The 27,570-nt window shown below is 45.6% G+C and overlaps 2 protein-coding genes across 8 annotated transcripts in view; one reads left to right on the forward strand and one right to left on the reverse strand.

Annotated features, from left to right (window-relative positions):
• Nucleotides 1-27,289, forward strand: part of LMAN2L (lectin, mannose binding 2 like) — a 39,628-nt gene extending 12,339 nt beyond the window's left edge. The window contains exons 2-10 of one of the 7 annotated variants that reach the window (XR_006775220.2): nt 909-1,027; nt 4,086-4,203; nt 4,977-5,059; nt 18,716-18,748; nt 19,831-19,992; nt 20,082-20,196; nt 23,765-23,884; nt 24,208-25,292; nt 25,396-27,289. Coding sequence is in view for 6 of the 7 variants with exons in the window: in XM_045771605.2 (XP_045627561.1) it covers nt 909-1,027; nt 4,086-4,203; nt 4,977-5,059; nt 18,716-18,748; nt 19,831-19,992; nt 20,082-20,196; nt 23,765-23,884; nt 24,208-24,350 (893 nt within the window). In the remaining variant the exon portion in view is untranslated. The other 6 variants (XM_045771608.2, XM_045771605.2, XM_045771607.2 and 3 more) reach the window with 6 other exon arrangements.
• The window catches only part of FER1L5 (fer-1 like family member 5), a 54,338-nt gene continuing 53,658 nt past the window's right edge, over nt 26,891-27,570 (reverse strand). The window contains exons 52-53 of the mRNA XM_087863341.1: nt 27,230-27,374; nt 26,891-27,118 (exon numbers count right to left, since the gene is read on the reverse strand). Coding sequence (XP_087719467.1) covers nt 26,891-27,118; nt 27,230-27,374 — 373 coding nt within the window. The remainder of the gene's footprint in view (nt 27,119-27,229; nt 27,375-27,570) is intronic.

A 27,570-nucleotide genomic window follows, 5' to 3' on the forward strand; every position in this document is an offset into this window, starting at 1 on the left:
ATAGAACTGCAAATGGTGGGTAGTGACTGAAGGCCACTAGCAAAGAGCCGGTCTCCCGATGGAGCTGTGGATGTGCTAGAAATGAAGCAGGAGGCAGAACTGGGTGAGAACTTGGCCGGCCCGAGAAAGAAGATAAAAATTCTGTTGCCGGTTAAAACACCTGTTCTGAAGTCCAGGAACCCTGTTGATGAAAGAGGCTGGTTAGCTTTGCTCGGTTTAGGGTTCATAGGCTCTTAGGCACAGCATATCGACCAGAAAATTTTTACGATAGCTACAAAGAGAGGATCAAATCAATGCAGATGGCTTAACTCACAGAAGTCTGTTTCCCCACTAGAGTGTGGGACAGCAGACAAAGCTCAAAGTGCAAGAGTGTATACACAGCTGCCAAGGGTGATTATTTATTCACTCAGCAGATGCATCGAATGCCTCATCTGTGCTGTCTCTGCTGTAACTGTGGATTGTACAGACACAACGTTCTCACTTGCAAGAGGCTTATAGCCTGAGCTACTGGGAGAAGTACCTTCACACTTGAATTGTTTAAAGAAAGAATGTGATTAAGCCCCAGAGGCCTGAGAGTCAAGCTCTTTTTGGTAGAACTGGGGAAATTTTTTTCTTATATGGTGCTAAAATTTACTTATAAAATGGGAGGAATGGATCTGAGCTATGGTTATTGCAGCACAGATAAAGTGATAGCTCTGATGTGCCTGCTCTGGGGTCTTCACCTGAGAAGGGCTTAGTGAAAGGAAGCTGTCAAGATGGTAAGGATTTGAGATTTATGAAAGACAGAAGGTAGGAAATCGAGTGTCGTGAAAGGGAGAAAAAGATCATGGCTCCAGCTTTAGGAGCGTCTGTGGTGGTTTCAGAATGGGTTGGTGTTGAGTATGAACTGATCTATTTCCTCCCCGTAGGTGTGGGCACAGGCAGTTCCTCACTGTGGAATCTGATGGGCAATGCCATGGTGATGACCCAGTATATCCGCCTTACCCCAGATATGCAAAGTAAACAGGGTGCCCTGTGGAACCGGGTGGTAAGAATCTTTCTCCCTCCTATGTTGGTGACCCAGAAAGCCCTAAAAAGTTTACCAGTGGCATATTGACTCAATTTTACGGTTTATCCCCAGTGCTCTGACTTCTGTGGATATCAAGGATTTTCATTTCAGAGAATATGATGACCTTCATAGCGAAATCAGATATGTAGGGAAATGCTCTCAATTGCTCCAATTATAGCAAATAATCCATTTTTGATTCTGTTTTCTGAAATGTCTTTTTCTTTAAAGATTTTTATTTATTTTATATATAGAGAGAGAATGAGAGAGCACAAGCAGGGGGATCGACAGTGGGAGAGGGAGAAGCAAGCTCTCCACCGAGCAGGGAGCCCGATGTGGGACTCGATCCCAGGACCCTGGGATCACGAACCAAGCTGAAGGCAGATGCTTAACCGACTGAGCCACCCAGGCACCCCTGTGTTTTCTGAAATGTCTTTAATTCCTGATTGACCTGATAGTATTTACTTCTTGGAGGTTAACAACTTAACTCACATTTAATTACTTTGTAAAGTAGAAGACTGCTTTTTTAAATTTATCCTAAACTTTATCCCAGTATCCGCCCTTTGTTATTTCACTTTGAAGAGTCTAATTTTAAATTTTATTTTCATGTGAAAGCCACTTTGAGCCCCGTGGTCATTTTATTTGTCCTTCTCTGGACCTTTTCTAGCTACATTGTCTTCCTTGACTTATGACGGCAAGAAGTGAATGCAGTATTCCTGGTGTGGCTGCACTGTGATTGTGTACAAGTGTAAGACGATGCTTTCTTTTTGGTTACCAGGGCTCTTTCTGAATCTTTTACAACCACTTTACTTTTGGGAATGACCTTGGCGTCCTTTAATACTTTCTCTTGGGTTCTCATAAGCTAAGAACTTAACTTTTTCGTGGTTTTTGATTTATGACTTTTCATGGTCATAGATAAATGCACCTCAGCAAAGAGAACGACTTCTTTTCCCTGTTCATTTTATGTGGCAGAGAATTCTAACAGAACAGAGGGATAAGAGAAGTTTCTACGTGAGCTATTTGCACAAGCTGGCCTCTTAACCCAGATTGTAGTGTTGAACTTATTCTTGGACAGAGTACAGGGCGGTGTGTTCTGGTAGAAGAGGCAAAGGGCTGGCAGTTGACAAATTTGGGTTCCCGATCTAGCTGTGTCGCAGACCCACTGTGAGCCCTCCCTGTGCTTAATTCTCTCATTGCTGAGTTTCTCCAGCTGCCAAATGAGCTTCATAATACCTTCTATGCGCCCACTAGGGTTATTGTGAAAGTAAGACAAAAGACCTGAAGACGCTTTGGAAAGTTAAAATGGTTACAGAAATGTGTGTTGTTACATTATGCATCTGTTGTAAGTTTCAGTGATGGAGGTCTCAGGTTACTAAATGACTATGTCCAGGGCTAGATGCCCTGCTGCTGTCTTGCTAGCTGCCTCTAGCTATAACTCTTTAAGCAACAGTTCTAGTTTAGGATCTTTTTTCAGATTCCCTGATGCAGTATTTTTGTTGTCGTTGTCGTTGTTATCTGACTATCAGAATGAGCTTTGGAGTTGTTTCTGAGTCATTTGAATAGGATGTATTTGTTTGAACAGTGGTTCTCAAATTTAGCTGTCCACTGGAGTTGATGATGCCTGTGGTCACAGGGATTTTGAAAAGCTCCCTGTGTGAATCTAATGTACAGCCAAGTCTCAGAAGCTCTAGGAGACACAGCCCTGAGCAAAGGCTGCGCTAGAGAAGGCCAAGGAGAAGTGGCAGACACCTCTTGGCTCCGTGTGGACCTCCCTGGCCCTGGCCTCGTCCCAGGGGAGATAACAGCCACCCACTGGCCCTGTGGCAGCTTCCTGCCACTGAGTTTCACTCTTGTCCTGCAATCTAAGTGAAGCAGTAGAAAGAGGGGAACCCAGAATGACAGCACAGGGACTGGGCTCTGCAGGGTAGGGTAAGCTACCGGAGACTGCAGTATTCTTGGGTGAATTCAGAAGTAGCTTCACCCCCCTTTCATTTGACTCTGTGCTCCTGATACTAACACTTTTGGAAGATCTCCCAGAAATTAAAAATGAAAACTAAAACTGATCTAGCAATATGTTGCTCAAGAGCCGGAACAATCTGTTAAAGGTTCTGGCTGAACCCTGTTGGCCTGTCTGCCCCTCATTCCCTTCTTTCTTCATAGTGACCTTTAGTCAGGAGCCTCTCTAAGCCAGATACCTACGCTGCTCTCTCCTTGAAAGTGTTCAGCTATTTAGAGCATGTAACCATCCACTTACCTCCTTCGCCATTTTTCTGAGCTTTTGATACACGGTTAAAGAAAAAACCCCAAAGAATAAACACAGGAGTCTGATTAGTACCCACCTTCTTAATGTTTTTCCACCAGAGGCTGGCCCTGCGATGGGGATGGTGGTGTTCTCCCCTGGTACGTTTATGCTTCTTGGCCATGGGCATGAGGTTTTGGGGGACTGTAACTTACCCCTTCTTGGGGAATTCTGGCTTGCCCCTCAGCTTGGCATTGGGCCAAGTCTAGCTAATTAGAGTTGTTTACATATCTGCTAAGTATTCCTGGAAACCTTTGCATAGTGACTTAGCTTTTTTTTTTTTTTTTTTTTTTTTTAATTCTTATGTAATGAATGAGGCTTTGACCTTTCTTGAAATCCAGGCTTTTTACAATCTGTCAGTGGAGTGATCTGAAGTTGCAAATGAGTGTTAATTGAGCCACCTGTACTCTCTAGGCTGAGGGGCTTTGCTGTAAGATCACAGCAGTCTAACTTAGCAGTCTCATGTCTTTTCCAACTTTAGAGTACTGTCTTGTTTCTATGGGAGATATTGAAAATAATTGGGAGGCTTATTCACTTTTCATATTAAATATCATATGCAGTTGGACTGCCTACCCTATTTAATTTTATGATGCAAATACTTAGCAAGTCATAGATTTTAGTTTCAACCCTTTGCCTCGTGTTACCTGAACTTATATTTTCCAAGTCTCTAGACCACTATGAGGGCTTGAGGGATTTCACATTTCATGCTCTTCATTGATTCCAGTGTCTTTTTCATTCTAGCCGTGCTTCCTGAGAGACTGGGAGTTGCAGGTGCACTTCAAAATCCACGGACAAGGGAAGAAGAATCTGCATGGGGATGGCTTGGCAATCTGGTACACAAAGGATCGGATGCAGCCAGGTATTGGGACCCTGGGTGCTCTTGTGTGGGGTGCAACAGGCCTGCTTTCTCACGTGCCCTCTTTTGGAGAAGCATACGTCCCCACAGTGCCAGCAGTTTTCCCATTCCCTTGATGTCTGCGGATGAAGACCAGCCTGTCAGGTCTCTAGCATGGGGTCTGAGTCCTAATAAAGCAGCTGACCTTCACGCATCCTGGGGCGAGATCTTGCTTATTAGCTCCTTCCGGTTTCCCTTTGGCCTATCGGCTAGGTGAAAGCACCGGCTCTCCCGAACACGGATGATTGGGTGAGCTGACTTCTTTTGAGCATGCACAGTGATCGGTCTCAGAACTCCTTGAGTCGGGAGTTGCGTGGGAGCCGTTATTCCAAGGACATGGCAAATTCAACCTGATTTGACCTGATCTCTTTTGCAACAAGAAGTGGGACCTGGGAATTCAGCTCTCTCTCAGGGGTATAGTTGTCACCAAGCGTTCATGAAGCAGAATTCTTTAGGGGCGCCTTAGCAACCGGTTTGGACCAGGCAGCAGCTGTAGTGCTGAACAGCATTGCAGTGGCCTTCTCTCTTCCCCCTGCCTTTAAGAACAAACAGCTGCAGACTTTACTGGGTGCTTGTTACAGGCCATGCACTTTGCTGGGTGCTTTTACATATGTTTGCTCATCTTAAAGAGAGACCTGGGAGTCATTTGAATTTTTTTCCTCCATCATAGTGATATGTTAGTCCTTTATCAACTCTTGGCTTTATTTCATTGTTCATCATCTGTTCTCTCTCTCTAGGGCCTGTGTTTGGAAACATGGACAAATTTGTGGGGCTGGGAGTATTTGTAGACACGTACCCCAATGAGGAGAAGCAGCAAGAGGTAATGGCAAGTGTCAGAGCTTAGGTCAGCTGCACTGACATCATAGTCCTTTGCCTCAGGAATGTTCATGAGGGAACAGGGGATAGAAAGTGAGGGGTTTGGTTCTATTTTCTTCATCTATTGAACTTGAAAAGTTAATATCCTTGTCAGAGTGTTCTAGAGAGAAGCGTTTATGGTGCACAGTCCTTTGGGAATGGTTGTCATGATTGGGGACTTTTTCTTTAGTGTTAATAGTGTTGTTTTGTGCACACTAGGTAGCTGCTGGGATTGAGCATGCATGGCAGGTTGGTGATTTGGCTCCTAGGCCCACACCAGAGCAAGCTGAATTTATATAACTCAGCTCCCCTGACTCAGTAGATCACCGCTGTGCTCTCTTCTGTGGTTTGCTCACTCTTTCTAGCATCCTTTTCTTCTTCCTGTTTTGAGACCCGAACAGCAATTCTGTTCTCCTATAGGAAAGGTTGTAAAAGGAAGTTGACGGAGTCCCAGCATTTTGTTGCAATCTGGTTTCTGGCTGTTGGCAGAAGAAACTTCTTGCTTTTTGTTGGCTGACCCTAGGGTTCTTCAGTACTTTCTTATACCGCCAACAGGTTTGCATTCTTTGCCCGATGGCTCTGCCATCAGCTGGTGGGCAAGTGATTATGACAGGTTCGTGATGGGTATCCCGTAGCTAAATAATAGCAAGAAAGGCAGGATTAAGGATGGAGATAGAACTGTTTATTTTTTCCCTAAAAGCTTTTTATGAAAAATTGCAAACTAAAAAAAATTGGAAGAACACATCATCATATATGCAACACCCAGATTCAACAGTTTTTTTAGCATGGCGCACGGAGTTCACCGTAGGGAGGTGGAACAGGAGACCTGAGTTAGGACGATAACCTTTGGTTGTGAGACAGTTACAGAGTAGCTTCTCCGTGTTCCTGCTAGTCCTCCTCACTTCACCATACCTCAGGGACTTTCTAGGTGGCGGGAGTTAGTGAGCAAGACCAGCGTGGTTCTCGCACTCAGTAGCACTGAGGTGTGAGAGCGCTCCCGGGGGAACTGGGGTGCCGTGGAAGACGCGGCGTGTCGAACCTGGAGCGGGACAGTGTGGTAGTGGTGGTGGTTGGGGAAGATTTCCTCTGGGAAGTGACATTTACATTGAAGTCTGCAGAATTAGGAACCAGTGTGCCATGCAGAGGGAAAAGCATGTGTTAAGGTGATAAAGTGAGAGAAGGGACAGTGGGTGTGAGGGGAAAGGGGGATCAGAGAGAGATGATGCTAGAAAGAAAAACAGAGCCAGTCTTGCCATGTTGTACACTTTCAGGGGCCACTATTCCCATTGCAGTCCTTAGTATTAACACTGTTCCCTGTCGGGCAAGTTGACTGGCCCCTGAAATTGGGTGGTGTCTCCTCGGGTGGTTGGTGGTTTGGCTGTTTGGACCAGCACCAGAGCCATCCGAATGTACGTGACTCATCCTCACCATGCACACTGTGGGGCCAGATACGGAAGTAAGTTGTTCCTGTTGAGGAGTCTGGGCCTTATTCTAAGCGGGTAAGTGCTATAAAGGATTTTAATGAGGAGAATGTCATGACGAGGTTTGCAGTCGTGCTGAGGAAATAGTGGTAGTTAGAGCTGCATCTGAGTAAGAGGTACGGGCTTTCGGGCTTGACTGGACTTTTAAACTTGGTTCTCTGCTTCTTCCAGAAATAAATTGTTCAGATTCTCTTAGCTTCCATTTCACCATCAGATAATAGTAGTTCTCACTTGGGAGGGCAGAGCTGATGGGCTTATTTTGTAAGAAGAGTAGGTGTTAATCAATAAAATTAGTTTCAGTTGGTAAAAATTGGGACTTCTTTTCTGGCTAGCTGTTACGGTTCTCACTCCCAGCTGTACATTGGAATTGCCTGGAGTGCCTTTAAAAATACTGATGTCCAAGGGCGCCAGGGTAGCTCAGTTAGTTAAGCGTCAGACTCTTGATTTTGCCTTGGGTCATGATATCACGGTCGTGGGATCGAGCCCTGTGTCAGGCTCCACGCTCAGCATGGAGTCTGTTGGAGATTCTCTCCCTTCCCCCTTTGTCTCCCCCCCGCCCCAAGTGCATGTGCAGGACCTCTCTTCTCTGAAATAAATAAAATATTTTAAAAAATGAAATAAAATAAAACAATAAAAATACTGATGTCCAGTCCCCAACCTCAGAGAGTATAATTCTGTGTGTCTTAGATGCAGTGTAAGCAACCTTACTTTTTTAAAGCTCTCCAGGTGAGTCACAATGCCAGGATTGGGAATCCCTGGACCAACATGAGGTCCTTGTTTCTGTATTAGTTGTTTACCTGTTAAACACATTTGTTTATTAAAACAACATTTAAGAAAACTAATCAAAGTGGTTTCTGTTTATTCGGTGGCTATTATGTGCCAGGTACTTTACAAATATTGTCTTAATCCTCATCAGAACTCCTTAGAGTTAGTATTTTTTTTCTCCTCCATTTACCAGTGAGTACAGAAGCTTAGAGAAGTGTCTTGTTCAAGGTCACAGCCAATATAAGGTGGAGTCAGGTTTGGAACATAGGTCTACCAGATTCTGGAGGCTGTGCTTTTAATTATGCTGCTCTGCCTCCTCCCGTCCATTGTTTCCTCTGCCAGGTTGATTTCCTTCAGAGTGGAGACATTTATTATTCTCATGTCGTCTCCTATGTAATTTCAGTTCTTAGAGCTTATATTCAGTGCAGGGAGTATAGAAAATGTACTCCTTTCTGCATTCCAACAACCTGGAACTCTTTTAGGGGGTAAAAGCAAGTGTGTTTTGCTGGCAGCATGGTTTACTTTGCTATCATACATAAAGGCGCCCTGCACTGTTTCCAGCACTTGTGTATGTTGTAACAGCTCTTCCGGGGTAGATGTTATTGTCATCTCTACAGTATGGGTAAGAAACTGAAGTGCAGGAAGGTTAAAACATTCTTCCGTGACACACAGGCAGAGGGTTTGCGTCCAGCCTGCGATCTCATCATTTTGCTTTATTATTTCTGAGTACATAAGAAGAGGGTGACAAATACGGTACCTTTTGAAAACTTGCAAATGTCTCATAAAGATGTGTTGGACTAGGAGAACAGGAGCTGGCAGGAGGGGGTGTGGAACAATTCCTCAGATCCCTCCAGGTAGTGGTAAAAATGTTTCTCTGGTTTCTTGTTTCCTTGTCCCCAGAGCACATGACCTTGCTCAGCTTACTTGCAGTCCCATTTGTTCATGAGGAAATATGGGGAAAATACTGGCAACCAGGAATGCATCTGAGAAGGGGGGGAGGGAGTTCAGTTTAGCTTGGCTCTCTGAAATCAGGACCAATTGTTAAAAGTAGTATAACCTCAGTTTCCCTGTTAGCAACATAGGAATTGTAGTTCAGGTGAGTGAGTCAAGGTTTCACTGTTTGGGGGTGCAAGGTACCTGTGCCCTCATGAGGCTGCCAGATCGTAACCGGTTGTTAAAGTGGTAGTGGAAGAAATAGGAAATTTGGATAGATTCAAAACAGGAAAAGAGATCGAATTAGTAACAAAAAATGACTCACAAAGAAAAGCCCAGGTCCAGATGGCTTCACTGGTTGTTTCTATTAAACATAGAAAGTAGAGTTAATACCAGTTCTTCTCAAAAATTCTTACAAAAAATAAGAGAGGACACTAACCAGCTCATTCTTTGAGGCCAGTATTATCCTGATGCCAACACCACACAAATACATCACAAGAAAAGAAAACTACAGACCAATACCTCTTACAAATATAGACATGAAAATCATCAACCAAATACTAACAAACCACATCCAGCAACATAAAAAGGGTCATATACCACAACCATGTGTATTTATCCTAGGAATTCCATTTGCTTTAAAATCTGAAAATTAAGGGGTGCCTGGCTGGCATAGTTAGAAGAGCATGAGACTCTTTTTTTTTTTTTTTAAAGATTTTATTTATTTAGTTGACAGAGAGACAGCCAGCGAGAGAGGGAACACAAGCAGGGGGAGTGGGAGAGGAAGAAGCAGGCTCACAGCGGAGGAGCCTGATGTGGGACTCGATCCCAGAATGCTGGGATCACGCCCTGAGCCGAAGGCAGACACTTAACGACTGCGCCACCCAGGCGCCCCAGAGCATGAGACTCTTGATTTCAGGGTCCTGAGTGTGAGCCCCATGATGGGTGCGGCGATTACTTAAATAAATAAATAAAAACTTTTAAAATTTGAAAATTAATATGATAGACCATATTAATAGAATAAAGGACAGGGGCACCTGACTGCCTCAGTCAGTAGAGGGTGCAACTCTTGATCTCAGGGTCATGAGTTCAAGTACTATGTTGGGTGTGGAACCTACTTAAAAAAAATAGAATAAAGGACAAAAACCATATTGGGCATATCAGTAGATGTAAAAAAAGTATTTGAGAAAAGGTAGTATCTCTTTATGATAATAAAAACACTCAACAAATCAGGAATAGAAGGTAACTTTTTCAACCTGATAAAGGGCATCTATGAAAAACCCTTAGCTAACATCCTACCTAACTGAAATACTGAATGCTTTCACTCTAAGACCAGGAATAAGACAAGGACATCTGTTCTTGTTACTTTTTTTTTTTTTAAAGACTTGTTATATATTTGTTTATTTATTTATTTTTTAAAGATTTTATTTATTTATTCGACAGAGATAGAGACAGCCAGCGAGAGAGGGAACACAGGCAGGGGGAGTGGGAGAGGAAGAAGCAGGCTCCTAGCAGAGGAGCCCGATGTGGGGCACGATCCCAGAACGCCGGAATCACGCCCTGAGCCAAAGGCAGACGCTTAACTGCTGTGCCACCCAGGCGCCCCAAGACTTGTTTATTTTAGAGAGCAAGAGCATGAGTGGGAGGAACGGAGGGAGAGGGAGAGAGTCCCAAGCGGATTCTGAGTTGAGTGAGGAGCCCTCAGGGGCATGATCCCAGGACCCCGAGATAACGACCGAAGTGGAAACAGAGAGTCAGATGCTCAACTGACCTGAGCCCTTCAGGCGCCGCTGTTCTTGTTACTTCTATTCAACATTGTACCGTAGGTTCCAGTCAGGGCATTTGGATAAGAAAAGAAAATAGAAAGCATCCAGATTGCAAAGAAAACTAAAACCATTTATGTAGACGACATGATGTTGTATATAGAAACTCTTCAAGAATCCACGAGAAAACTACTAGAACTAATAAATGAATTCAGCAAGGTTGCAGGATACAAGATCAACATACAAAAATCAATTATACTTCTGTATGCTGGCATTGGACATTCAGAAAATGAAAGTAAGAAAACAGTTCCATTTATACCATCATGCAGAATAAAATACTTAGAAATAGGGGCGCCTGGGTGGCACAGCGGTTAAGCGTCTGCCTTCGGCTCAGGGCGTGATCCCAGCGTTATGGGATCGAGCCCCACATCAGGCTCCTCCGCTATGAGCCTGCTTCTTCCTCTCCCACTCCCCCTGCTTGTGTTCCCTCTCTCGCTGGCTGTCTCTATCTCTGTCGAATAAATAAATAAAATCTTTAAAAAAAATACTTAGAAATAATTAAATAAAAGTACACTCTGAAAACTATAAAATACTGTTGAAAGAAAGTTAAGATCTAAGTAAATGGAAAGACATCCTATGTCATGGATCAGAAAACTTAGTATAGTTGATCTTTTTTTTCCTTTTTTTTAAAGATTTTATTTATTTGACAGAGATAGAGACAGCCAGTGAGAGAGGGAACACAACAGGGGGAGTGGGAGAGGAAGAAGCAGGCTCCCAGCAGAGGAGTCTGATGTGGGGCTTGATCCCAGAACACTGGGATCACGCCCTGAGCCGAAGGTAGACGCTTAACAACTGAGCTACCCAGGCGCCCCGATTTTTTTTTTTTAAGATTTTATTTATTTATTTGACAGAGACAGCGAGAGAGGGAACACAAGCAAGGGGAGTGAGGGAGGGAGAAGCAGGCTTCCTGTCGAGCAGGGAGCCCAATGCGGGGCTCGGTCCCAGGACCCTGGGATCATGACCTGAGCGGAAGGCAGAGGCTTAACGGCTGAGCCACCCAAGTGCCCCAGTATAGTTGATCCTTGAACAGTGTGGGGGTTGGGGGCACTGACCCCCCCCCCCCACCGTCGATAAGCTGCATAGAACTTTTGATTCCCCCAAGACTTAACTACTAATAGCCTACTGTTGACTGGAGGCCTTACGGATAACAAACAGCTGATGAACACATTTTGTATGTTATAGGTATTGTATACTGTATTCTTACAATAAAGTGAGCTAGAGAAAAGAAAATACTAAGAAAATCATAAAAGAAAATACATTTACAGTACTGTCTTTGTATTAAAAAAAATTGACATGGAGTGGGTCTGTACAGTGCAAACCCACATTGTTGAAGGGTCAACCATATTGTTAAGATGATGATGCTCCCCACATTGGTCTCCAGATTTGACACATTGCGTATTTGTCAGAAGCCTAGCTGGCTTCTTTGCAGAAATTGACAAGGTAATCCTGAAGTCAGTATGGAAATTCAAGAGAACTAGAATAGCCAAAATAACACTGATAAAGAAGAGGGACGTTGGAGGACTCACACTTCCTTATTTCAAAACTTAATACAAAGCTGCAGTAATAAAGATAGCGTGGTACTGGCCTAAGGCTAGACCTACAGATCAATGGAATAGAATTGAAAGTCTAGAAATAAGTCCTCATGTTTATGATCAGTTGATTTTTGATAAAGCTGTCCAGACAATTCAATGGGGAAGGAACTGTCTTCAACAAATGGTGCTCACTCACCTGGATGTCCACATTGCAGAGTAATGAAATTGTCCCCACCTCATACCATACACAAAGTTTAACTCAAAATGAACTGGAAAGCTAAGTGTAAAAGCTGAAACTATGCAACTCTAAGAAAAAACATAGGGTTGATTCTTCATGACCTTGGATCAAGCAAAGGTTTTTTTAGATACGATACCAAAAACAAAAGCCACACACACACAAAAAAGATGAGTTAGATTTCATTTTTTTTTCTTTAAGATCTTATTTATTTGAGAGAGAGAGAGACAGCACGAGCAGAGGGGAGGGGAAGAGCGAGAGGGGAAGAGCGAGAGGGAGAAGCAGGCTCTGAGCAGGGATCCTGATGTGGGGCTTGATCACAGGACCCTGGGATCATGACATGAGCTGAAGGCAGACGCCCAACTGACAGGCACCCAGGTGCTGAGGTGGACTTTGTTAAAATTGAAAACTTGTGCTTCAGGGGTGGGCATCTGGGTGGCTCAGTCAGTTAAGCATCCGATTCTTGATCTCTGGGCATGGAGTCTACTTAAAAAAACAACAGAAACTTGTGCTTTGGAGGATACCATCAAGAAAGTAAAAAGATAACCCAGAGAATGGGAGAAAATCAATGAAAATTGTATATATGATAAGGGACTTGTTTTTATATATTCTAGGTATAGTTCAATAGTAAAAAAGACAGCTCAGCTAAAAAATGGGGTGCCTGGCTGGCTCAGTTGGTGGAACATGTGACTCTTGATCTTGGGATTGTGGGTTTGAGCCCCATGTTGGGTATAAAGGTTACTTAAAAATAATTTTTATCTTAAAAAAACGACCAAAGGATCTGAGTAGGTATTTCCTCCAAAGAAGATACACAAAGGGTGGATAAACATGAAAGATGTTCAACATCATTCGCCAGTAGGGATATACAAATCAAAACCACAATGAGATGTTACTTAACACCCACTTGTGGCTATTTAGTCGTAGCTAAAATAAAAAAGAGAAATCGTAACAAGTGTTGGTAAGGGTGTGGCGTAATTGGAACTCTCATACACTGCTGGTGGGAATGTCAAATGGGGCAGTTGTTTTAGAGAACAGTTGGTCAGTGCTTCAAATGTCTAAATACAGAGTTGATATCATCCAGCAATTACACTACTAGGTGTCTATACCCAAGAGCAATTGAAATCGTGTCTACACAAAAAGTTACATGAATGTTCATAGCACTATTCATAATAGCCAAAAAATGGATATAACTCAACGTCCCATCACCTGATGAGTAAACAAACAAAAAAATATATATATTAAAGATTTTATTTATTTGAGAGAGTGTGCGTGTGTGCACGTGAGTGGGGAGAGGGGCAGAGGGAGAGGGAGGGAGGATTTCAAGCAGACTTCCTGCTGAGTGTGGAGCACCACACATGACTTGATCTCATGACCCTGATCATGACCTGAGCTGAAATCAAAAGTTGGATGCTTAACCACCTGAGCCATCCAGGTACTCCAACAAAATATATATTCATTCAATGGAATATCATTCAGTATTAAAAAGAAATGAAGCATTGATAGGTCCTTTAATGTGGATGACCCTTGAATACATTATGCTAAGTGAAAGAAGCCAGTCATAAAAGACCACATTTTGTGTGATCCCATATATATGAAATGTTCAGAATAGGCAAGTCTATAAAGACAGAAAGTAGATGACAGAGGTGGGCATGGCGAGTGACTGCTGATGGACACAGGGTTTCTTTTTAGGGTGATAAAAATGTCCTGAAATTCATTGTGGCAAATCGTAATCTTAACTCTGAATATACTAAAAACCATTGAATTATAGACTTTAAATAGGTGAATTATGTGGTATGTGAATTATATCTTAGCATTGCTGTTTTTTAAAAAAATGTTGATTGAAACATGACGTGATCATCTGTTCTTGTCATTACGAAGTCATCAGCTGGGTCATCAGTTTCTCATGAGAACCCAGATATTGATGAAAAGTTACAGGGAACTCAGTGGAGCAGGAATGTCTTTCTTCACTTGAAATCAGAGTATGATCACAAGAGGCTTTCTGTGACTGAGAGCACAGAAGAACAGTCCTTTGAGCCTTGGCCCTCATTCTTCCTGGTGAGACATTTATTTGGGTCTTACCCCAGGAGGCAGAAACAGCTGGTCGGAGAGTGGAAGAACAGCTCACTGTTCTTACCAGATCAAGCCTGCTTGGAAGTCTAGTTTCTCTAGTCTGTGAGGTGATGACTGTTTTTTCTCCTTGAAACCAGAAGAAATGGGCGCCTTGGTGGCTCAGTTGGTTAAGCATCTGCGTTCAGCTCAGGTCGTGATCCCAGGATGCTGGGATCGAGCCCCATGTTGGGCTCCCTGCTCAGCTGGGAGCCTGCTTCTCCCTCCTCCTCTGCCTTTCCCCCTGCTTGTGCTTGTGCACCCCCCCCTCTCTCTGTGTCAAATAAATAAAAATAATCTTAAAAAAAAAGAAACTGGAAAAAAATTAACAATATGGTGCTATCCATTTTAAAAACACATTCTCTGAAGTGATGAAGACAGTGATCCTTCTTGGTCTCTTTATTGTGGGCAGAAGTAATCTTTATATCAGTAAAGGAACCCCACAGCCCCTTAAGTTCCCTTGTTCCAGCTTGGATATGACTTCATTTTTCAGTCCTAGGTGAGGCAATGTTTTCTAAGAGAGAGACTCCTTTGGAAACTAGGTCCAGAGAATTTTGGCAAGTTCTCTAGATGTGATTAAGCATTGAGACTGAGCTGCATTGAGACCTAGTTTTTGTTTTTTAAGATTTTATTTATTTGTCAGAGAGAGAGCGAGCACACAAGCAGGGGGAGCGGCAGGCAGAGGGAAAGGGAGAAGCAGGCTCCATGCTGAGCAAGGACCCCCCCCTCCCCACCGCCCACAGGGCTCCCTTCCATGACCCTGCGATCATGACCTGAGCCAAAATCAAGGGTCGGATGTTCCACCAACTAAGCCACCCAGGCGCCCCTCTTTCCTTTTTTTTTTTTGTTTAAGATTTTATTTGAGAGAGAGAGCAAGCACGCACACACGAGCTGGGGGACGAGCAGACTCTGCGCTCAGCACAGATCCCAATGCGGGGCTCAGTCCCACGACCCCGAGATCATGACCTGACTGCTCAACCGACTGAGCCACCCAGGCCCACCCCTCCTTTCCTTTTTAAAAATCTGGAACCATTCTCCAATATTTCTGTGTTTCAGGTTATATTAGAGACCGAGGGGTTTTGTTTTGTTGGTTTCTAACAGTATATACTAATCACTTTTCCATATTGATTTGAGAACAAGGAAGCATAGAGATTGAGCCAGGGTTGTGGGGCCCGACTACCTGGCTTCCAAGCCTGGTTTTACTACCTAAACACGTTTTCTTGCCAGTGTAATGGGGATACTGATAGCACCTCTTAGGATTGTGAGAAGTAAATGAATGGGTATGTGCACATTACTGACTACAGTGCCTGGCATAGAGTAAGTGCTCTGAAAATGCCAGCTGTTCTCGTTCACACCACTAAATGCCGTTCCCAAGGGACATTTTGCAGCCATCTTGGCAGTAGCTGTTGTGGCTCTGTTCTTTCCCCCTCCTCTCCCTCTCTCCTGTTCTTCACATCTAGGTTCCAGAGAGCAAACTTGGCCAGCTTACTCCACGGCACTATGCCTTAGGTTGCAAACAACGGCTCCAAGAGAGTGGCTCCCAAATGCTGGTTCATGAACTCGTATTGGTTGGTAACGAGTTTCACTGATTTTTTTTTTAAGGTTTTATTTATTTATTTGACAGAGAGAGCACAAGCAGGGGGAGCAGCAGGCAGAGGGAGAGGGAGAAGCAGGCCCCCTGCTGAGCAGAGAGCTGGCTGTGGGGCTCGAGCCCAGGACCTCCCGGATTGTGATCTGAGCCGAAGGCAGATGCTTAACTGACTGAGCCACCCAGGCGCCCCAGTTTCACTGGTCTTAATAGGAAAAGTAAAGTGACTTTTCATAAATGCTTAATTGTTTATTATGAAATTCCATCATTCTTTTTTTGGTGTTAAAATTTTCTTTTAAAAATATTTATTATAGATGGTGGTTTTGTCATTATTGTATTTTAATGTTTATAGGTCAAAAATGGCAAACCCGTCAATCCCCAGCATATTTTTGGAGATATTACCATCTGTGACAGCCAATGGCCTGGGGATTACTGCCCTAAAAGATGCGTACCTGGCTTGATCTCATATATGCACACCTGTGCATAGTGTTTGTGTCTACGGATTCATTAGTCTTTGATCGAATGAACATTTACTGACTCCCTGCTGAATGCCAGACACTGTACTAAAGGCTTTACATATCTCATTTCATCTTCATGGTCAGCCCTGTGAGCTAGCTCTGTATTATTCACTCTGCTTACGGGGAGGAAATGGACTCTCAAGGAGCTAACGTAATCCACCCAAGTTATACAGCGCTGAACGTATACCTGCAGTTAGAGCCCAGGTCTCCCTGATTACAGAGGCCGTGTGGCCTCCTTTTTCTGTCTAGTGGTTTATAATTACTTGTGTGCTTGGGATCTGTGGAATTTTAGCATAGGATCCATAAGTCCACAAGTTCATGGGTCTCCCTTCGGTCAAGATAGGCTGAATATCCAATTACCCTGTAGAGGGTCTTGTTTTTTTTTTTTAAAGTGGCCTTGTAGTACAAAAATTTGGGAACATTTCTTCACCCTACAGGCAATAATCATTTGGACGATAGGTAGGAGTGCCTAATTTTTAGTGACTCTTAAATTAGGAATGAAACTACCACCTTGCCTGAGTCTGAGGGATTCTTCAGCCTTTGGTTCTAGCTATATATAGGCTGCTTTCCAAGGAAAGAAAATGAGCTGCTGTGTGAAATTAGTGGCTTCCCAAGGAACACTTAAGAACTCCTGACTGGGCATGGAAAATAAGAGGGCATTTAAAGACTTACTACTAGTGTGAGGTGAAAAGTTGAAGGCCAAGTCACGAGTTGCTGAAGTCAACAGATACGGGCTCCAAAGTTGTGGGGTGCTGTGTCTGGTGCAGTGTTTCTTAAATTTGGCTGCACATTACGACTGTCTGTGGTCCTTTTTGAAAAATACATGATCCTGTGCCCCTCCCCCCACCCCCATTGAATGAGACTCTTTGACTGAGGGACCCACATGTGATTGCAGCTGAAAAGCTCTCCCAGGTGATGCTGGGGACCAGCTGACCTCTGGCTGTCACCAGGTAATCGATGCCTCACCAGCCTTGGGAAGAGGAAGGCTCCCATGGGTTAAGGACAGTTGCGCTGGGCACTTTCTTGAAGGGTGCAACGTAAACTTGTAATCATGCGTACTGGGGTTGACAAATGAGCTACCCAGGGCATTTTTAATCTCTTCTTTTCCCTAATTGTTCACTGAAGTTATGCACATTCCCGTCAGAAGCCCATTTCTGTACATTGCTTGACAGCATACTAAAACTTACCTTGTTCTAAATGATAGTTGTAGACGAGGAGTGTTGGGAATTGGCTTATCCACCGATTCATTTTGTACTTTTCTGTATCCTGTGCCTATTCCACCAGCGGCGTAAGAGCAGAGCAGTGGGGGGCTGCTCTGCTTGCCCTGCGCGCCTCACTGTGGCTTCTAAGGCCCAGCGGGATCTGGCTTGTGCCTCAGCTCACACCCTCCTCTCCCTCACTGGCTGTGTTTCAGACCCTGGTGTCTCCTTCTGGTCCTCGAATATGCCGACCTCATGCTTCTTATGTCCGCAGATCTTTTTTTGGCTCCCTCCAGGGATGGAGGCCTCAGCTCAGATGTTGTCTCCTCAGAGAGCTGTTCCTTCATCAGTTTATCATGTTGTCTGTTTTATTTTCATCAGAGCATTAGTACTCTCTGAAATATATTTTTTTAAGTTTTATTTATTTCAGTAGTCTCTGTACCCAACATGGGGCTCAATCTCATGACCCTGAGATCAAAAGTTGCATGCTCTTCCAACTGAGCCAGCCAGGCACCTCTCTCTCTGAAATAATTTACTTATTGTTTGTCTCTTCCATTCTGATGTCAGCTCTGTGAGCCCCCAGCATCTGAAACAGGTGCTCACTGATAGAAGGAGGGATGCTTTCGGCTCTCCACCCTCACGCATCCTTCCCATAGGGGAGGGCTGGGCTGAACTTGCATAGGTTTCTCTTGTCGCTAGTAGCTTAGAACTGTAGTAGTTTTTTAGACCAAAGCTAAACATCCTTGAGCCTCATAATTTTTCTAAATCTGCCATGCTGCAGTGCTCCCACGGAGCTTTTTCCTCACCCACATATTGTAGGTTAGAATGACAACAGCTATTTGGAAATAAATATCCACGAGGTTCAATTAGAGGGTAAATGATCCCTTTGGATTAGAGTTAACTTCATTGTCTCTCAAGTGGTGGGATTTTTCTCCTTTGGGCAAGAGCTTATGCTGAGATCCTGGGCAGTAAACGCCATCTTGAATTTGGAAGAATTTAGCCCTGTTTGTCAGTCCTGTGTCTCCCCTTGCTACAGAAGTACTATCATCTGGGCACAGACAAAACATATGGCCTGGCCTTCCGGCTCAGGGACATAAGCGAAGTGGGGCCTTCTTGGACGGTATGACGCTGTGTGTTTTGTGAAGTCTCTGAAAGCCTTAGAGGTTTTCCTAGTGGGCCCCTTTGAGAATCGGACAGTAACAGACCCTCTCCTTAGAAAACATACACGCGTCTGTGCACATAGCTCTCCCCGGCATTTTTAGGGGTGTAAGGACTTGCTAAATGTCCTCCACAGATCATACAGTTCTGTTTGGGGACTTAGATTGGTTTGCTCATCCACCACAGCTCGGTCAAAACTCTTCCATGGCTGCTTCTTTCTGACCTGGTCTCCTGTCTTCTGTGTCCTCTCTCGTTTTTATAATAACCTGCTGGACCCTCTCAGGCCCAGAAGAGGCGATATTCTCCAGGAGTCCAGGTACTCAGTCTTGACCCGCCATGGCCATGCCTTGTTCCCTATGTGTCCAGCCAGCATTTGCTCCTGTTCACACCATGTAGCTGTTGTCTTGAGAGTCACCAGTCTCGGATTTTGACTGCATCTCCACCTTGCATGTTGACCGTTGAGGACAATGAGGAAGTCACCAGACAAGTGGCATGTGTCATGTTTCCTTTCATCACCCCGCCTCTGCACTGCCTCAGCACTGGGCTGGTTCTTAAGTGGTTAGCCCCTCGTTTCTGAGGAAGAATTCGCTCCTCCAGCTCTATTGGAGAGACAGGGCCTCTGAAGTAGATGGGAAGATAGGTAGCATACGGGGACACTTGCAGTGGGAGAACTTGCCCAGGGTGTCACGGGGAGAAGTTATGTGTAGGTGAAGCTTAAGTGGGCTGGAAGGTCTTTCGACTGAGAACAGTCCTTGTGGCTGGAGAACACCAGCCAGCAGCCTGGTTCTGGCAGTGCTGTTTCTGAGGCCTGATCCATTTAGCATCCATCATATGCTTATAGGATTTGAAAATTTGAAAGGAGCTCTCCAGAATGGAAGGATTTCCCTGATCAAACAGGTATTTTCAGAGTACCTGCTATGTGCAAAACGCTTACCTGGAGGGGGTGGGGGGAGAGGTTGTGGGGGATGGAAGGTGGAGACATAGAAGTATAGTGATTTTTTTCCTTCAAGAAGTTTACATGGCAACTGGGGAGATAGGTATATATACATAAAAAGGAAACCACCAGTCCTGGGCCATGTATGTATGTGGGTGCCAAATAGTGATCTCTGGAAGGATTCGAGTCAGACTCCAGAGGGGGCCATTTCAGGCCCCCACCCCCAGGTTGGTAGCAAGGAGGATTCCTGAAGGCAAGTAGAGAGTTCTGTTGCTTCCTGGGCCATATTCTTTGACCATGTGAGTGCGTTCTCAGGGGCTGCTAATGATGAGGCGGAATGGTCGTTCGTCCGGTCTGCTGGAAGGGGCTCAGCTTGTGTGTGCAAAATTCCTGTTGCTGTTTGTACAGGCATTCCTGAAAGCGCCTCCTTACTGTCCTCTGTTCCTCCTTCCCTGCTTTCCCAGCGGGTCTTCCCCTATATCTCAGCCATGGTGAACAATGGCTCCCTCAGCTACGATCATGAGCGCGATGGGCGGCCTACAGAGCTGGGGGGCTGTACAGCCATCGTCCGCAATCTGCACTATGACACCTTCCTTGTGATTCGCTATGTCAAGAGGCATTTGACGGTGAGTCCTTGTTTTCTGGACCAGTTGGTGGTATGGGCTGCCTTGCACCTGCTCTCCTGGCCCTGATGTATCTTTTCTTTTTCTTCTAGATAATGATGGACATCGATGGCAAGCATGAGTGGAGGGACTGCATCGAGGTGCCCGGGGTCCGTCTGCCCCGGGGCTACTACTTTGGCACCTCGTCCATCACTGGGGATCTCTCGGGTACTGCCACACGTGTTCTACATTTGTCCTGACTGAGGTCATGTCTCGAGAGCTGGCCCTTAGCGAGGCTTCTCAGCGGGGACAGCCAGACAAGCAGAGCTGTGGGAAGCACGTATCCAGACAGTGCTTCTCTTCTGGCGTTCTGGTACCCTTAAGCCCCCCGCCCCGGGCCTAGGCTCTGCTAGTGCGGTTGGCTCTAGGAGACGCTTGGTGCTGGTGGAGATCAGGGTCTGCCTCTTCAGCAAGCCAGCTCTTCTAGGCCATGTTTGGAGTTCTGTGCTTCGTGATCTCTGGTTCCTTCCCGTCCACCTTCTGAGGTGCTGAATTCCCCTTCTCTTAGCAAAGCTTTTCCTTGAATCCCTTGACTCTGCCGTCCCTCTTCTAACTGCCCCCTCCCCCCGGACCCTGTTTGTGTGCAGACTTTTGACAGTGTTGTGTGTGCAGGCCACCCACCGCTCCGTCCCACTGCGCTCGGACCTCCCGTGCCTCTCTGCCAGGCCGGTGGCACTATTCTCGTCAAAGGTCCTTCCGTTTCCTCACTGCGTATGGGACTCTGTTCTCAGTCCTTGCTCTTTGTCCTCTCTTGAGCTGGCTTGACGAGTTACTCTGAAACTCCTGCTTGATTTATGTGGCATTAGTAGTACCTGGTTCTTTTACTTTTCTATCTCTGGATTTTCTTCTACTTGTTCCTAATTTGTAGCTTCCCCTTCTATGTTTATTCTGTCCCTTGGCTTGAGCTTTAATCGTAACCTCTTTTGAGAAGAGGTAAGGCACTGAACTTTTGGGGTTTTTGACTAGTATAATTCACTATGAATAGAGCTGGTATGAAATAATTTTTGTTTATCTGAATGAGTCCTTGGCTCTAGATGTTTAGTGATAATGCCTGTATTAGTCAGTCTCTGTTCTCTGCCGGTAGGATATCCCTAAATACAAATTAGGTCTTTCTCTTAAGGTCTTTTTTGATGGCATTTTTTTTTTTAAGATTTTATTTATTTGAGAGAGAGAGCAGGCGTGAGAGAGAGCACGAGTGGGGAGGGGAGGGGTAGAGGCAGAGGGAGAAGCAGACTCCCTGCTGAGCAGCGAGCCCGATGCAGGGCTTGATCTCCTGGGATCGTGACCTGAGCTGAAGGCAGACACTTAGCTGACTGAGCCACCCAGGTGCCCTGTTGGCATCTTATTGTTTATGCAGTGGATTGTTGAAAATGGCTGAGGACACATTCCAGTTCTCCCAGCCTTTGATGCCCCTGCATTGTAAGGAGCATTGCCCCAGCTTTTTATCTTGTCCTGTGGCTTAAACAGTAAAAACATTTCTCTAATTGAAGGCAAATCTAGTTTTTTCTTATCGGGGTCTGCTAAGGAGTCTAAGAGTCTAAGCAGCTGTGGATGCTATCCTACTAATAGAAATGGTGCTCCTCCTTCTTCAGGAAGGAAGTGAGGGCCACTCACCTGGAGCTGGGGCAGCTATCTTGCCACCAGCTGGAGGATGAAGATCACAGAAGAAGGCAGAATGGAGAGAATCACAGAGAAACGGTGCACCAGGGCTTCTGGTGCGCATGGCTGGAGCCATACAGAGGTTGCAGTGGGAATAATCCTAATATGTAGTTGATGGATTTTCCCCCATATACAAAAATTCTAAATTTCTTGGTTCAAAGGATGTCTGTCTAGGTGTGAGGAAGAAAAAAATGGGAACATGATATGGTTTCTCTCTTCTGCCAGAAGTCAAGACAAAGTGCATTAGGAAGACACAAGTTGGGAAGGAGTTTGGGGAATGAATGGTTGAGGCGTCCCCAAATTATTACCGCGAAGTCGAGTTCCTCAGCTGGGAGTAGAAAGGGCAGAAAGTGCCCTGTGCCAATCTGTTTTGCACTATAGTGTCGCATTATGAGGATCAGAGTTTTCTTTGGGCCTAACATAGGTCTTAGAAGTCAACTAGAAGAATGATCTAGATACACACTGTCCCATATAGTAGCAACCAGTTATAGGGGGCTACTGGACACTTGAAATAGGGCCATTCCAAACTGCCATGTACTATAAATGTAGAATACACGCCAGACTTCAGACACTTAGAAAATGAACATAAAATGTCACCCATGGGGCGCCTGGGTGGCTCAATTGGTTAGGTCATGATCCCGGGGTCCTGGGATTGAGCCCTGCATTGGGCTCCCTGCTGGGCGGGGAGCCTGCTTCTCCTCCTGCTCAGGTTTTTTTTCTCTCTCTCTCAAATATATAAATAAAATCTTTAAAAAATGTCATCCATAATTTTTATATCATCTGCATGTTGATAGTTCTTTTGGATATGTTGGGTTAAATAAAATACATGTTAAAATGAAAAAAAAAAAGAAAGAAAGAAATGGCAAGAAATCCAGTCTCTAGTAACCAACCTGGTAGCCATAAGCACCCCCAGCATTCAGATTTGTGGTCTCTTAATACCAGTTTCCGCTAAAGGAAACAAGAGCTTCTTGGAGAGACGACTGATGCCAGGTCTGAGGTAGGAAATGAACAAGCTGGAAACGTCCCAGGAAAACAAGGAAGACAGTCAAAACCTTCTGGATTCATGTAAAAAGGCTCAAGAGCCAACTTGAACAGGCCCCCACTGGAGAAAGATGGGTCACGTTGGACATCTATAAGATATACAAGTTCAGCGTATGGAAACACATCAGATACGTTTGAATCGATGAGATTATGACACTTCCAAAAAGAGAGAAAAAAAAGGGGCACCTGGGTGGCTCAGTTTGTTAAGCATCTGCCTTCGGCTTAGGTCATGATCTCGGGGTCCTGGGATCAAACCCTGTGTTGGGGGGGGGGTCCCTACTCAGCGGGGAGTCTGCTTGTCCCTCTGCCCCTCCCCCTGCTTGCGTTTCTCTCTGTCTCTCTCTCTTTCAAATAAATAAATAAAATCTTAAAAAATAAGAAGAGAAAAAAAATTGAGTCCCTAATCCCTTGATCCTTTCTCTAGTAATTATTAGTGAGATTCAGGGTCACGGTTACAAGAAGCTGCAGAGAATTAGTCCTGGTCCAGAAGGGAAGCGTGCGCTATGCCAATAGCTCTTCCCTGCTCCTGGCCCGTTAATCAGCTGCCGTGAGGCCTTTTCCTATCTTGCTTGGGTGTGTCGTCCGCACAGAAAGAAGCTGTGGTGTTGTGTCTTCCCTCACTGCTACAAGGTTTTACATACGAGGTGGGCTTTAATGCTTACATTATGTCTAAGTTTTTAAACTATATAGGTAATGCATGCCTGTTGATAAAAACTTTAAATCCTGAGTAATGTAGAATATTCCCTGTTCCCTATCCTTATTAGATGAAAGAAAACAGAGGTTTCAATTATTTTTTCCGAAGTCACTGCTAGTGGCGTACGTGGCTGGCTCACTCAGTAGAGCATCGAACTCTAGATTTTGGGGTCGTGAGTTCAAGCCTCACACTGGATGGAGAGATTACTTAAAAATAGATAAATTTCTAAAAAAAAACCCAGAGTCATGCTAATTAGCTGTAAATCAGAAGTGTAAATCAAGATACTCCCAAGATACCTCTTTTTGAGGTGGTTTCGCTCCTCCTTGTGCTTTTTTCCTTTAGATAATCATGATGTCATCTCCCTGAAGTTGTTCGAGCTGACGGTGGAGAGAACCCCAGAAGAGGAGAAGCTGCATCGAGATGTGTTCCTGCCCTCGGTAGACAACATGAAGCTGCCTGAGGGTGAGCGCAGGGGATCCCAGGAAATGGTCCTGTGGTTGGAGAGGAGGTCACTGTGCCTGGGAGGTCTGAGGTGACTTGCACCCACAGCTTGCTGGGCCGTCTCCTTTCTGTGTTCTTGCCCTGAAGAACATGGAGCACGCGCTCCTGCCATTCCACTGGTCTCCAAGGTACAGACAAGCTCAGTTTTTAAATCGAGGCACCTGGAAAGGGAGCGTCTGTCTGCCCCCTGGCTCCCAGAAATGAGTGGCAGGAACTGGAGACTTGACACCTTCCCAGCTGGGTGGGCTCTCTGCTTCTGACTTGCTTCTCTCTTGCTTCCTCAGTGACCGCCCCGTTGCCACCCCTGAGTGGCCTGGCCCTCTTCCTCATCGTCTTCTTCTCGCTGGTGTTTTCCGTATTTGCCATTGTCATTGGTATCATACTGTACAACAAATGGCAGGAACAGAGCCGGAAGCGTTTCTACTGAGCCCTCCCGCTACTGCCGCCTCTGTGGCTGTCACCGTGAGCAGGCGCTGGCCTGAGCGTAGAGCCGGGCGGGCCTTCTCCAGTCTCAGGCAGCTGGTCAGGGACACTGTTCTCTCACTGGAGCTTTGAATGCAGGGATACTGCATTGCCATGTGATCCATGGGGACATCTGACTGGTTCAGGAAGCCCACCTACCCCAGGGCAGTGCTGCTGTGATGTGCCTTTCCCTGCAGTCCTTACACTTGGGAGCTAAGAGGGACGGAGAGAATATATATGGTTCTGATGCCAAAATCACAGAAAAGAATTTCATAGCTCAGGCTACCTTGTTGTTGGACTCAGAGGACCCTTGTGCTTCATTTTTAAATCCGCAGAGAACACAACACGGATAACTCCTCATACCTTCCAGGCATCCATTCGTTGGTTTTTGCTTTTCGTTCAAGCCTCTGTCCACCTGAGGAATTTCCCCTGGAAATCTGGATGGAAACTTCTTCCCTAGGTTGCCTTCTCCCTCCACTCATTGTGCTCTCTCCAGATGCAGCCTGAGCTGGAAGAGACTTCCGGATGCCTCACTTTTGGGTGTTTCACTGAGCCTCGGTAGGTGGCCACAGGGAGAGGGCATTCTGCTTTGGCTCAGTGCTCCAGCCGTTGTTCTTTCGCATGACTCTGGGTTCTGTTGGTTTGTTTGTGACCTTCCCAGTTGGTTCCTTTAGGCCCTCAGTCAGATTTGGCCGAAAGTTGGTGTGCAAGTTAAGAGAAGCTTGTACGACTTCATGGTTGCAAGGAGAATAACTAGGAAAGTGACCAGCTCCGTGTTTCGACACCAGAAGCAGCATTTGCCATGTGATCTGACCATGTGGAGATGTCTCTGGACTCTGGAGCCTGCTGAACTGCATGTTTGGTGTTTATCGTGACTTCTGGAATCCCACTCTTGAGTGTTCAAACTGTAAGGAAGCTTCCTTTTCATAGCCTCGGCTTGGGTACTCCCCAAAGAGGAAACTTGGCTTCTTCTTAATGGGTGAGAAACAGTTGCTGTTCTCCTGTTGCAGATCTGGGAGCAACGGACCCTCATCATCTGTGCCTGGAAGAGTTCATTATCATTGAGCAACAGAGCCCGAGTGTCCTCCTCTGTGGGTCAATCCTTATTCCACTGCCTTATCTGACAAGGGGTCATGTGCTGCTCACCTGTCTGCCCTGTGATTAAAATGGCCAATAGGCCAGTCTCCCTGGAGGGCCTGGAGCTCTGAGCTCTCCTAGCCACGTACTTCTGTAGTCCAAGGGACATTCTTAAAATGGCTGATGGAAACCAAACATGAGCTTCCAACTCAGTGTCCTTCCTTCTGGGGGTGGTTTTTGGGGGAAGGTCTGGGCCTTCTTACTGAGCCCCAAGCCCGTCAACCCTCGCCCTGCCTTCTTCTCAGTTGGGAAAGCCCTCAGCTCAGCCTGGAAGGAAAGGAGGTCGCCTTGGCAGGGTATAGGTTTCCGTCGTGTTGGGCTTTCTTCTGTCCCTCCCACGTGCTTAAGTGAGCATCGTAGGCTGTAGTGCTGTCCTGCAGGTGTGAGTAGAGTAGGACCCTCCTAAGACCTTCCACACAAGAGCAGAGCAGCTCCAGGGTACCAGAGCACAAACCGCGACCTGGAGCTGGGCCTTAGGACCACTTAGAACTGACAAAGCAAATGGCTCTTTTGTCTTTTTTTGAGCGCAGGCAGAATTGGCCAGACCCTGTGGTGGGAGGATCTCGGTGGGCTCTCGAGATGGCCCAGCACTGGTGCACGAGGAAGGGCTCTCATCGTGGGGGAGGGCATGTATGTGTGATGATTGAATTTGTGAGTTTTGTGCGATTCCAGCTCATGGGCTCCTTGTGGCTTTCAAAAGAGGACCGGGAGGACATGAAGTATAGTCCCCACCCAGCCTGGGGCCAGCGTCTGAGAAATGTGTGATACCAGGAAACTGTCTGAGTGTGGTAGGTCCTGCCCCAGCTCTTGCTTTTTGTTCTTAGAAACAAGTATTTCATTGTGAACGGGACCAAATACTGTTATGGGCCCTGTAATCCCAGGTGTGCCCTAGAGGAGGGAGATGTCTGGTCTGTGGTGAGGCTCTTTTGTACACGCACCGTATGGGTGAGAGCAGTGGCCCCGGCAAGCTGCTTACCCCTGTGTGAGCCACTTCTCTCCTCACAGTCCCCCTTTCCCTTACTTTCCCTCTGACTTCAGAGCCTCTCAGAGAGGAAGAGACCCTGAAGACTAGAGGTGGTTTATAAAGATGACGTCGTACCTTATCCTCGTGAGTCTTGCCTTTCATGGCTTCTTCAACCCCCCTGAATTACAAGGTGGCTCTCTGTGACAAAATTTGTTTACTTCAGTGGGAAAATGACAATGACAGCTGTCCTTGTTGGAAGTGGTTTCCAAACAGAACATGCCCCTCATTGCATATGTCCCAGAAGCCCCCTGCCTATGTCCTGGAAGACAGAAATGAGAACTAGTAGGAAGTGCAAGGGTAGGGCTGATGATGGGCCAGAGAAAAGCCAGGCAGACATGGACCAATTAGTTCTGTGGGGCTGGAAGTTCTGGAAAAATGTCTTGCAGGCGATTCATAGGTCCCTGGAGGAGTTTCAACTCATGGTCTATTGTAGAAATTAGGTTCTGATGCTGGCTGGTGAGGCTGGAAGAGTGGGCATTGCGGCTGGTTGGTGGATTCATGATATTGTTGGGTATTTTAATAGGAGCATTCAGCCGAAGTTCAGGTTTGATCCAGCTCATGGCCAAGTAGTTCTAGAGAGAACAGGCAACAATTAGCTTGAGGTAGGGACTGGAGGCTGTCTCTTCAGAGTCATCCCAAGAACAACTAGTGCCTTTGTCCCTGTCCCCAAGCTTGTCACTCACCGGTGTCGAATAGATAAAGTTGAACAGCATGAGTGCTATAATAAATATGATTGCACCGATTATGATTTTGAAGTGGTAGTGTTTCCAGAAAACGCGACAGAAGATTGTAACAGGTGACCGCAACATGAACAAGGTGTTGGGGCGTCTGTCCATGAGCAGAGGAGATGTCAGAGGATGGAGGGCAGAGGGAACCTTCAGGTCAAGTAATCCGCAGCAAAGAGCTTTCTTTTTTAAAAAGCAACTTCTGCTTACTTGTGTGTCCTCCCCCACCCCCCCTTCTTCACCCAGGCTGTTCTCTCCTCCTTGTAACTGAGCACTGAGGTGGGGTGCTGGGAAGTAAT

This window comes from Ursus americanus, chromosome 7 (assembly GCF_024610735.1).
Source record: "Ursus americanus isolate L20-20 chromosome 7, mUrsAme1.1.p, whole genome shotgun sequence".
NCBI lineage: Eukaryota > Metazoa > Chordata > Mammalia > Carnivora > Ursidae > Ursus > Ursus americanus.